The sequence below is a fragment of the Chiloscyllium plagiosum genome, chromosome 16 (assembly GCF_004010195.1).
Source record: "Chiloscyllium plagiosum isolate BGI_BamShark_2017 chromosome 16, ASM401019v2, whole genome shotgun sequence".
NCBI lineage: Eukaryota > Metazoa > Chordata > Chondrichthyes > Orectolobiformes > Hemiscylliidae > Chiloscyllium > Chiloscyllium plagiosum.
Genome location: NC_057725.1, coordinates 55,499,865 through 55,512,782, shown reverse-complemented (window position 1 = coordinate 55,512,782; position 12,918 = coordinate 55,499,865). Strand labels below are relative to the sequence as shown.

Genomic DNA, 12,918 nt, shown 5'->3' with positions numbered 1-12,918 from the left:
CTTTCTAACAGCGATCACTTGCAAGTTTGATTCCTCCTCCCCATTTGCCTCCAGTCTCAACGCTGACATTAATCTCCTTGACTTCAGGTGAGTTTTGGTATTTCAGCACAGTTTGACCCTGAGCCGTCATAGTCTGTACCAGTCAGTGTTGTATTGAGAGGTGTCCTTTACCACATTTCATTTAGGCAAAATTTCTATATCAGTTAAATTATATTGAAATTAGTCATTGCTTATAATCATTTTTTGATGAAGTTTATGTTTCATTCCTTGTTAAAGGTACTTGAGTTTTTATATGATTATGCAGGTGGGAAATGTATGCAGAGTTATTAAAAAGGAAGTCGTCAATTGTAGATGTGAAAATACCTTATTTGTTTTCTTTCAGAGGACAAGAAAGTATGGGCACTCAAAAGACCAGTGCCACTTTTAATGGTATGGTAAATGCATATAATGAAAGACCTTGTTGCAATGTCCTATCTTGGGGGAAGAATGGCAGTATTGAATAAATGCTTTTTGTATGGTGTGGTGAAGGGACCATTTTGGAGCAGGGTTCATTTTCTTACTAACTGGGTGTTTTGCATGGAACTCACATTTTTCAAAGTTGTTGGTCTAAATGTTTCCAGCTTCTTTAAGCCTATGTCTGAAGTTTGCTTTTTTAAAAAATAAAATGGTACATCTCATGGAGTCGTGACATTTTGGACTTTGCATTGACTTTTTTTTAATGCTTTTTTTTTTGAAAGCAATCGATCATTCTTGGATAATGGGCAATGATGGTGATGTTCCATTTATTACCCACTCCAAGTTGTCTTGCATAGGTGGTGGGCTTTCTTCTCGTCCTACTGCAGCACATCCTTGTAATGAGCTTTTCTCTGCAATGGTGTGAGGGGGATCAGAATATTGATTTAATTGCTTTAACGGAGCAGTGACATATATCTTTATTGGAAATGGCTTGGAACATGACTTGGAAATGACATGTCAAATGGTCCAAGCTGACTAGCATCCCTGAATTGTTGAAGCATAAAAGCAAATTTTATTTGTACAAACCCAGAATTATGTAACCAGACCCAAGCAGATTAAATGATTCAAAATTTTTCAAGAGTTTTTTTCATGTTTTATATTAATCTAGTTAAATTGGGAATTGTTTTTCTTCAATCTAGAAAGACTGTCGTTAAAAACTGAAGTGTCAATTTTGTGGAAAAGAGGAATGGTTTAAAAATGATCAAATATGACATGCAATGTGATGGAGCTGATTGTGGGACATAACCTGAAGATTTTTTGTTAATGTTAGAGTGCACACCTCTTGTTTTAAGCTACTTTTTCTCTAGTCTGATATGTGGTCGGTCTGAAAACTAGTTACCAAACCTTTTAAAATCACTGTATTTGTTGCACTAACTTCTGAAAGACCTCCAGCAATGCCTCATCATCACACCACTTTAATTTATGTTCCTCCCAGAAGGGAAACAGAGTTTTCTCGAGTTGCTGCTGCGTTCAGGAATGTGCTGACATTTAAAATGGAACTTGGGTCCTGTATTTCCACATCAGTGAAGCCCCAATTTTTATTTGGCCCATTGTATAACTTGGAAATTAGCTAGACAATTTACTTAGCTGCAAACTGAACAAAGGAAACTTGAACAAATAATCTTGAAATCTATCATTTGTAATTCATGGTTGAATGTTGACTTCCAAATAATATTTTGTTCTTGCTCCTGTCAATGGTACTGAAATAGCCATTCATTACTGAGAGGCTAGCGGATGTTGCTAAAACTCTACAACATCGTGGCCAGCAAATAATCTGATTTCCATCATTTGCATGATTTGGTAATTCCACCAATGATTGATGACGGTGGTCTTTTCCTCCCATGAGCTTCTATTCTGTGTGATTTCCTTGTCCCATGCGTGCCCAACAGCAGGGAAATGTTAGGATCAGACTGCTCTCCTAACATCTGAGATACATGGTAATGTCCATACTTTTATTTTCCTTTTAGCATACACTAATCTGAGAGATACTAAGAACTCAGTAAACCAAGAGCTGGTTCAGTTTTTTTTTACTTGTGAACAAAGGAGGATTCCCCAATCCAGTTACTACAGTGTTATGCATTAGAGAATTGCTACTTGCATAAGCACAACTAAAATGATGAAGGAGCTGATTAAATTTCACACCAGTAAATTCTAGTCAGAAAAGTTGAAAGATTCCATCTCTCCACAGTAGAATGCATCCTTCTCTAACAGTGTATAAGACACTAGCTCTTCAATTTCCAAGTCTCTACCATGTTGTTCCATGTCCAGCTATTAACACTTGTTTGCAGCTGAATGTTCATCCTATTATCTCATCTGCTATGAAGAATTTCCTGGAAGCACCACCCCTAAATTCACATGATATAGATGAGGCATCACGAGGCACTCCATGCCATAGGGCTTTGCAGCTCAAATGTCTTCAGTGACCATACTACCCTTACAAACTGATGATTTTTAAAAAGTTCCCATTCAGATCTCCACCTCAAAAATATTTTCCCTATCCTCTAAACATTGCCATTCTGAGTGGTATGTAATGCTGCTGCTGTGGAACGCTGTGTGTTAATTCCATTGTGTGGGACAGCAAGTTTCCTTCCCTGAAGGAGTTTACTGAACCGTTTGGATTATTACAGCAATCGGATAGCCTCAAGTTCATTTTTAATCGGTCTAGATATTTATCTGCTGATTTATTTCAAACTAAATTTAAATAATTTTTGTTAGAATGGGATTTGAGCTGATGTTCTCTACATTTTTAATTCTGCAAACACATTTGCTACCCAACTACAGCCTTCAGAGTGAAAGATGTAACAGATTTAAGACCAGTACATTTTTTGCTTTAAAACCGGAGTGCTTTTTTTTTTAAAAGAATAAAAATTCTAATGCGCTAAATTTGAAAGAGGATTATAGTTTTTTTGGATTCTTCATAATGAGTCACAATGCCTTGCTGTGCACTAGAGATTGCTTTGTCTATCCATCCTTGATGTTTTTGAAATGCGTCACCAGAATGCTGGGGCAACAAGTGGTGCGATGGTTAGCACTGCTGCCTTACAGTGCCAGGGACCCATGTTTGATTCCAGCCTTGGGTGACTCTGCAAATTCCACACACACATCCTCTCCGTGTCTGCATGGGTTTCCTCCGAGTGCTCCAGTTTCCTCCCACAGCCCAAGGATGTGCAGATTACGCAGTTTGGCCATGGGAAATGCAGGGTTACAGGGATAGGATAGCGGGGTGGGATAATCTACAGAGGAGCAGTGTGGATGCAATGGGCCAAATGGCTTGCTTCCATACTGTAGGGATTCTATGATAGATTCTGTGAATGTTGTTTTTCAGTTTAGCAATCTGAAGTTAACAAACATTCTGGTTTTTAAACCTCTGTGAATATCGTAGCAGGCATAAGTTTACGATCAGTTTCTCTCACTCGCTGAGACCCATTTCCCACCAGTCCTATTTTTCCTGGACTCTCTGGTACAGCCAGCCTTTTCATTATCTTGCAATCTTTGTACAGGATCAATCACATTCCACCTTGTGAAGGCAGCAAGTGGAAGTCACACAGTTAATGGTGTCACCCAAAGCCATATTGAATCTAACTCCATCACAGTTATGAGCACACTATTTGTAGGTCCGAACTGCTCATTGTGCTTTTTTTTAAAAAAAAATGCATTCCCATGTGATGCTACAGTTCTCCAAGCTTCCTGCTTATCTGCCACTGCTTCTTTTGGCAGTCAGTATAAATTAGTGTCTTCTGATTCTCAACCCTTTTGCCAATGGGAGCAATTACTCCCTCTCTACTCTGTCCAGATCCCTCATTATTTTGAATGCTTTTATCAAAATACAGGATCACCAAAGTATTATGGCACGAAAGGAGGCCATCCAGCCCATTGTGCCTTTTCAACATACCTTTGCAAATTACTTTATTACCTAAAATAATCATCCAATACTCTCCTGAATGCCTCAATTTTACCCACCTAGACCACACTTCCAGGTAGTTCACTCCATATCCTAACTACTTGCTGAGTGAAAAGGTTTTGCCTCACTTCAAACTTGCTATTGCATATCACTTTAAGTCTAAGTCTGCTTGTTTTTTTTTGTTGATGAGCAGGGACAGTTTATCCTTATCTACTTGATCCAGACTGCTTCTAGTTTTGAAAATCTCCATCACATCTCCTTTTAGCTTTTCTAACTTGAAGGAGAGCAATACAAATTCTTCATTCTATCCGCAGAATTAAAGTTTCTCGTCTCTGGAGCAATTCTTGTAAACTACTTCTAAACTTTCTGCAGTGTGTTCACATCCTTCTTGCAGTGTGGTGTATGTAATGCTCCATCTGAGATGTGACAAGTTCTTTTTGCAAATTCAATATCACTGTCTTGCTGTTGTACTTTATGCCTCTACTATAATACCAATGATGCTGTATGTTTTATTTATTGCTCTCCCTACCAGCCCTGCCACATTAAATGATCTGTGCACATGAACACCGCTGTTCTTGTGCCCCTTTAGAATAGTATCCCCTGTTTTAAATGGTCTCTCAATGTTCTTTCCACCAAAATGCATGACGTTGCATTTCTCAACATAAAAACTCATCTTTCAGTTAATGTCCTTTTGAAGTTCCGCACTGTCCTCTTCACAGCTTACATTTTCTTCCAAGGTTTGTGTATCTACAAACATTTAGTTTATCCCCTGCACATCAAAATTCAGGTCATTAATATATATATCAGAAAAAGCAAGGGTCCCGATACTCAACCAATGGGAGGAGCTCCCTTTCAAACCTCCTTCCAGCCCATTACTCTATTTCCTGTCACTCAACTAATTTTGTGCATGTTGTTACTAACTGTTTATTTCATGACCAGAACCTTCCTCACAAGTCTGTTGTATTGCACTGTGTCCAATGCCTTCTGAAAATCCATGTACATCGCATCAATAGCATTACCCTTACTGAGTCTTTCAGTTATGACCTCAAAAAGTCTAGCAAGTTACTTGAACATGATTTCCCCTTTACAAATCCATATTGACTCTTCCCCATCAACCTACCTTTCTCATGTAACCAGTAATTCTGTCCCGAATAATTCTCTCTCTCAAAGCTTCCCCACTACTGAAGTTAAACTGACTGGTCCTCCAAACCATCTCTTTTCCAATGCGAACAGCCCTAGGTGCTTCTATCTATTTGCACAACGTTTCAAGTTATGTTTATAGGCTGAAACCAGGATCAGCCCAATTTGAACTGTGTTCTGGCCTATACACCTGTACGAGCCTCATAACGAAGTTCAGCAGCTCCAACAAAGAGTAACTTCAGTAATTTTAAGTGTCGCACTTAATTCTGCTTGGATTGAACAAAAAGTTGGAAAAGACTAAACTGAAATCTACATATATTCTGAACCAGATAACATTAAACCATAGGAGAGTTGAAACAATTTGCCTTGTTTAAGTAAACAATATTGAAGTCACATCCCTGCAGCTTTCCCTTGTGTTCATTGTTGTACTTGGCAGTTGGTAAAAGGAGGGAACTTGAAGAGCAATATTCTTTTCCCTTTTGTCATTTTGGTTTTCATGTCTGTGTCTAACTAAGAGTTAAAAATGAGGCAAGCATGCAAATTTGGAGAGATGACAGTCCCGACTCTCAAATGCTTTGTCTGCTTTGGAGCGAAACTATCATTTTGACCTTTTTATTTATTTTTATGTATATAAAACACTTAAAACTATTAACAATTAAATGTATATATTTTATACTTGCAGTCTAAAACTGCTTTAATTGTGTGTTCATGTAATAGTGAAATTGCATTAGATTGGGTGCTTTCACTTATGTGTTGGTCGGATAATGTCCTGCTTGGCATGGGATTAATCATTGAACAGAAGGAAGCTGAAAGTATACAGTATCATTTAGGAAGTAATGAGTCAGAGTGCATGTCTCTCCATGAAATGTTGTAACACTGAGCAGTCCAATTAAGAACTGTATCCCCTTTCAAAGCTTTTCCTTACTAACTATACATTGTGCTTGTGCTATTTCTGTCATCTGCAGTCTGCTTCCTTCAATTACTGCTTTCATGCAATCTTTAAGCGTTGTCACTATAGAGTTACAGAAATTTAAACAACAGAACATAGTTTCTGTTTATAATACACTCCATATTGCTGTCATATTTTGATTGTAAGTTGGAATTTTGTAAAGAAAATAAAATGCTTTTAATATCTGGATTATTTTTCTTTTCTTTTGTCCCATCTACATCACTGTAGGAGCTGCTGTCAATCTTACTTTAGTTACACCAGAAAAAGCCATAAAGCTTGCAGCAAATGATTTCTTCCGTCACATGCTTTCAAAGGATGGGTAAGTGGAAGTTTCTTTCAAAATCAAGGGACTGGCAGAGAGAAAGGAGGTCCCCACGTAAAATGCAGTTTAATACAGCAGTCAAAACTTGATACAACTGACTGACCACTTTCAAAATTAAGCATCGAGTTCTTCATTAAATAAAATTCTTACCCGCCGCCAAAAACAATGAGGGTTATGAAATGATCACAGCTAGTTCAGCCTACAGCGCTGCTGTGTTTTAGGAATGTTATTCTCTCATGATTTTAAATGTACAAATATCTCGGCATACAGTGGTAGTGTCCCTACCTTTTGAGCCAGAAGGTCCGGGCTCAAATCCCAGCTGCTCCAGAGGTGTGATGCAATACATCTGAATAAGCTGATTTAAAAATAGCTAGAAAAATACTCCATGTTATGAATGCAATGCCCCAATATTGTGTTCATCTGTGCTACCACATGGTGGGGAGCAATTTCTGCAGATGCAGTGTCCGTGTCAGGGTTGTGACTATTTAAGATCAGAGCTGCTTTTAAGTGCAGCTCTGCTTTCCATCCTTGAATTATGCATTTTTGTTTTGAAAATATTTCCTTTGCAGCAAGTTGATGGGGGTAAAAATAATAGTTGCAGCTGCTTAGAGAGCAACCATTTTAAAAGTCAGGTTCTCATAGTAGCCAAGAATTACTGAAATATTTATGATGATTTGTTTCAGTGCTGCTTCACTGTGAAATTTGTTGTTGTCAGATTTATACATAATTGAGTTCCTATGTCTTGTCAAAATACAGAAAATCTATTCCGTGAAATGCTGGAATAATGGCCGTTAGTAGAAGACTTTGGCGAATGTGTTTCCCTAGCAATTCTGCATTCAATTATCATAGCTTCCTTCAGGTTTCAAAATTTAATTGCTTATGATGAATATTATTTTCCAGTTTTAGTTGTGATGTAGAGTTTTACTTAAGCTGTGTTTCGTAGGCACGGGGAGCATGCAGATTGTCCGCTTGGCTGTGCCATGTCATGTCATTATCGAGTGATGGATGTAGCTGCCTTCCAGTGGGAAGGACAGTCTGAGTCAGTCCTTCAGTAAAGTTGGAGGTGAAGTGCTCAGCACTGTCAGTGCTCCCCATCCCCTGAATTCAACCAGTCTAAATACTGCTGCTGTCTTTCCCTTGCCCACCAGGAGGAGCTGACCAGCTGGCACTACTTTAATGACCTTTGCACCTGTTTGCAGATTCACAGTGCCTCATTTGGTGGATGTGCAGAATCTCGGCTTAGTGCTGTTTCTGCATGCTCTACCAGTGTGACGTTATTACATGTGGACCTCACAGTGCTGTCATTCACACAGGTTCATTCAGGCTCTGGGGAGTTTCTGCTGACACTACCTGCTCCAGAGGTGTGTTATAACATGTCTGAACAGGTGATTTTTTTTTTTAAAACAAAAAAGCAGACCGAGCGGGTGCTTGTGGTACTGTGGTAGTCTCCCTATCCCTGCAGCAGGAGGCCTGTGTTCACGTTCCATCTGCTACAAAGGTGTGTCATAAGATCTCTGAACAGGTTGAACTTAAAAAGCAGGCCCAGGGACTCTTGTGGTGTGGTGTCCCTACCTTTGAGCCAGGAGGCCCAGGTTCACGTCCTGCCCAGGGGTGTGTAATAACAAATTGATTAGAAAAACCAACATATAAAGTAAACTCGGGTCTGCAGAACTGTCTGTCCTGGGCTGGGACTAACCTATGCACACCACATGTAATGGTTATGTTTTAGTGTTCAAAAATATGTAATGCTCCATTCCAGTTATGCCAGGTGGCTAGGAGGAAATTATTGTAGATGCCGGGGTCTGTACTGATGAAGAGTCATTTAGAGTCAAAACGTTAGCCTGCTCTCTCTCCTTGGATGCTGCCTGCCCCGCTGAGATTTCCAGCGTTTTTTGTTTTCATTACAGGTAGCTATCTTCACATTCATGCCAGTTATTCCACTTTATTTAGTCAAGGTTTGCCAATTAATAAATAAAGCGATATGGCTGGTTCTGTTATAACGCAATAGTTCCGTTCTCGTGTGATCTCACATTATAAGAAAATTGCACAATAGCCATGCCATATAAAACAATCGGGCTGGAATCTCATTATAGCCAGTGTAGAACCAATTCACATTGAAGAAATATATGTTTCAAAATATGTATTTCAGGGAAATGGCAGAAGAGCTTAACAGATGGTCTGTTGGTCTGTCTGTCTGTCTGTCTTCACTGTGGAAGATACAGTTAATATCCCAGAAATCCTTGCAAATCAAGAGGTGAAATGAACGGAAAAACACAAACCAATTACAATTCCTAACGTCAGGGTACTGAGGAAAATATTCGCTAAAGGCTGTTAAGTTGCATGGAGCTGAAGGAATTCATCCTCGGGTTTGAAAAGAGTAGCTGCAGAAATGGAAGATGCCTAGATTTTAAATTTACCAAATGATTTAATTCTGGAAAGATCCTGTCAATTTTGTAAATAGCAAATTTAATTTCCATATTCAAGAAAGGAAGGAGATAGAAAGTAAATCAATTACAGGCCAGTTAGCTTTATATTTGTCGTGGGGAAAAATGTTGGAATATATTATTAGAGGTTTTAGCTTAAAACATCTTAACACATTCAGACAAATTCAGCATGCTTTTGTATAAGGAAAGTAATTCTTCAATGCTTGTTACTTTCTCAAAGAACTCAAATTAATGTGGATAAAACGGATCCTGTAATTGTGGTGCACTTGAATTTACAATAGATGCAAAAGGACACGAGGCAAACAATTGGAGACAACTTTGAAGAAAAGAATTGATTTCCATTTGTGGTGAGAGGAAGGTTATGGCTACCAAATCTTTTGAGGAGGTGACCAGGTGTGTACATGAGGGTAGTGCAGATGATATAGTTTATATGGATTTCAGCAAATCCTTGGTCAAGACCCCACATGAGAGACTGATAAACATGGGATCCAGGGAACTTTACGCAGAGAATTATGAATGCATGGAATGCGTTGCCAGCTGTGGTGGTGGAAGCAGAGTCATTGGGGATATTTAAGCGACTGCTGGACATGCACATGGATAGCAGTGAGTTGAGGTGTGCATAGGTTACGTTACTATATTTTACATTAGGATTAAGTCTTGGTGAACGTCGTGGGCCTAAGGGCCTGTTCTGGTCTGTACTTTTCTATGTAACTTGGCAAGTTGGATCCAAAATTGGCTTCATGGTAGGAGACAGAAGATGATGGTAAAGGCTGTTTTTGTGATGAGAGCATGGTGGTGAGGTCAGTGCTGCATCACTTATTGTTTGTGATACATATAAACGATATAGATGAAAATGTGGGGTTGGGTTTAGAGATAAGTAAATTTGTATAAAAGTCAAAGATTGCCTGGCTGGTTACAGTGAGAAGAAAGGTCTTGGGCTACATAGGATAAAGATGGATTGATTAAATGAGTAGATCAGTGGCAGATGGAATTTAATATTGATAATTGTGAAGTGATGTGCTTTGGAAGAAGGCACAGAACAAGGGAACACTATATAAATAGCAAGACACTAGGAAATTCAGAGGAAGAGGGATCTTAGGGTCCTTGTCCATGGATCCCTGAAGATGGTAGGACAGGTCAAAATAGGGTAGTCAAGAAGACATGAGGGGCATTTGTCTTTATCTTAAGAAGGCAAAGGGGCATTTGTGGCAAAGATATAAGAAGAGGGAGATCATGGTGGAGCTATATAGGATTTTGGTTAGGCCACAGCTGGATTACTGGTCATTGCACTATCGGAAGGATGTGTGGGGCATCAGTGCACTGGAGGAGGTGCAGAGGAGTTTGACCAAGATATTCCCTGGGATGGAACATTTTAGCTATGTCGGCAGGCTGGATAAGCTCGGGTTGTTTTCTTTAGAACAGACATGGCTGTGAGGGGACCTGATCGTGGTGTTTGATATTATGAGGGGCAAAGACAGCTGTTCCACTTAGTTGAAGGATCAATGACAAGGAGACACAATTGAAGTCAAAAGCAGAAGGTATTGACTGGATTTGAGGAAAACTTCTTCATTTAGATGGTGGTGGGAATCTGAGATATATTGTCAGGAAGAGTAATTGAGGCTACCTTATGATGAATTACCTTACAACCTCATCAAAGAAAAAAAACCTTGGAAGAGCACTGGAACTTTTATAACACTGGTGGAGACTCAATGGGCTGAAGGGCCTCTTCTGTACTGCATGATAAAGTGTTGATAAGATGGCACAAAATGATTACTACATGGTAACTGTAAGGTAAGACCTCAGGATGTCAGGGTAACATTATCATGGATGATGGATTGATAGCTAATTGGCAAAGATTACGAATAAGTGGGTCATAGCAGGTTTGACAAGATGTAACCAGTGGAGTGACAGGTCTCCACTATTTAGAATCAGTATTGATGACTCGAAGGATGGAACCAGACTTGAAGTCACTAAATTTGCTGATAACGAAAGATAGTGAACAAAATAAGTTTTGAGGAGGACAATCTATAAAGGGATGTTGATTCAGTGAGTGGTTTAAAAAAAAGAATTGGCAGATATAGTATGAACTGGGAAAGTATAAAGATGACCACTTTGTCAAGAAGAATAGAAAAGTACTGTGTTATTTACATGGAGAAAAATGAATGCTCTTTAATATGGAGGAATATATGTGAGCACAGAAAACTGGTACGTAGGTACAGCAAGAGAAATATGGTTGCAAATGAAATATGGTTGTTTAATGCAAGGGAGTAGAGTATAATAATAGGAAGGATTTGCTACAACTGTAAATACATTGGTGAGACTACATCTGAAGTACTGTGTCAAATTTGGTCTCTTTCCTCGAGAAAGTATATAACAGCATTTGAAGTAGGTCAGAAAAGGTTCACTTGATTGACCCCTTTATCCCAGGAATCATTTTGTGAGGAAAGATTTGATGAGTTTTGCCTGTATCTGTGTTGAGTTTAGATGAAAGAGGGGTCATCTTACTGAAACATACAAGTAGTACAAAACCTAAAAAAGTCTGAAAATGGTTGCAGGCAGAGAATGCAGACCAAATGCCACAATCCCATGTTTATCTAGTCTGCATGTACAAATCATTCTCAGTATTCTTAAGTATCTGGCAAGCACATACTATCAATTCCAAACAGAAAAATGGCTGCAGATTCCAGATTGAAAAAAACTGCTCGAAGTGTATTAGCAACTTGACTCTTGCCATTTTTGAAATGTGGCTGTCACTGGCTAGACCAGCATTTATGGCCCGTCCATAGTTGTCTTTGAGAAAGTGCTCGTGACCTGCTAGCTTTGACTGCTGTAATCCATTTAATGTCAGTACCTTCAGAGCACTGAGGGGGAGTAAGTTCCAGGATTTTGCAACAGTCAAGGAACAATGATATATTACCAAGTCAGGATGGTGGATTGTTTAGAGAGAAACATGCAGGTAGTGATATTTCCATGTATTTGATTCTTAACTGTTGTCTGGTGTTTTGGGGCAGACAGTAAGTGCTGATCTTGTCAGAAATGCCTTCACCACATGAATGAAAAGGTAAAATACCAAATTGCCTGACTTTCTCGGATGGTTGTGATTCAGATCACAAATTTCAATTCAAATGGTGGCCTCGTCTGGTTCAGTTGAAACTAACAAAGTGGCAGTCAGGTCCATTGCATCACTGCTCAAAGAAGTGGTAGGTTGGGGTTGGTGGAATACTATCTTTGCAAAATCTTAAAAATATCAACATGTTTTGGAATGGACCGTGCAGTTTTACTGATCCAAAGAATATGGAAACTCTGAAGAGTATTGCAAATCTTATTAATTTTAGCTTTTCTTTTTAAAAAGAAAGAAAAGCATAATTCTTTCACTAGAAGTAACTTTGTTTGATCTTAATTCTTGTTTTAACCTTGCAACCAGTCAAAGCTATTTGCAGCGCTGGCTGACTCAGATCCCTGTGGAGAACCTAGCAGATGCTGTTGCAAGTAATCACTTTGACAGCTGAGCTCAATGGATGAGCGAGGCTGCTGCCAGTGGGATGGGAGAGTCTCAGCAACACAGAGAAGCAGCCTCCTTTTCTCTCTGTTTCTCTTAAATCCAGCATGTTAAAAGCAAATTCTTTGGGTTAAGCTTCTCATGAGACTTACCGGACTGGCCCCTGCTTGTAGTTTACCTGCAATGTTTGCTTGCAGATTAGCTTTCAGTACTAGCTTGCTACTGCATGATTAAAGTCATTGGAAGTCCATTGGAAGTGCAGCAGTCTTGGAGTGTTGTATCGGAATACAATCTGAATTAATTGATTTTGTTTGGATGAATTTGAGATTGACGTCTTCTAACAAAATCTGCAGGAAATGTGCCTTAATGTGGAGAAAAATAATTCCTCTTCTATGTATGCTGCTCTATTTTATTTCAATTTTGTATCTTTTAATTTTTTTTTGTTTTCACTACAGGCTGTTTTCTTCTTCCTGCTTTTTATTGAGGCTAAAGTAACACTGAGAAAGTACCAGAGCACATGAGTTAACATCACAGGCCTAATGCATTGTAGAAAAAAAGTCACCATACTCATCTGCATGACAAACCAAAAGTAGGGCAATGGCTTCACTAAACGTTACATGGATTAAATGATGCTCAGATCGATTTTTG

At 39.0% G+C, this 12,918-nt stretch overlaps 1 protein-coding gene across 4 annotated transcripts in view; it reads left to right on the top strand.

The window, feature by feature from the left end:
* LOC122557930 (mitochondrial glutamate carrier 1-like) overlaps window positions 1-12,918 on the top strand; it is a 129,721-nt gene that overhangs the window by 90,338 nt on the left and 26,465 nt on the right. For 3 of the 4 annotated variants that reach the window (XM_043706157.1, XM_043706156.1, XM_043706158.1), the window contains one exon: window positions 6,234-6,324. In XM_043706157.1, the coding sequence (XP_043562092.1) occupies window positions 6,234-6,324 (91 nt within the window). Of the gene's footprint in view, window positions 1-382; window positions 430-6,233; window positions 6,325-12,918 lie in introns of all 4 variants that reach the window. The other variant, XM_043706159.1, reaches the window with a different exon arrangement.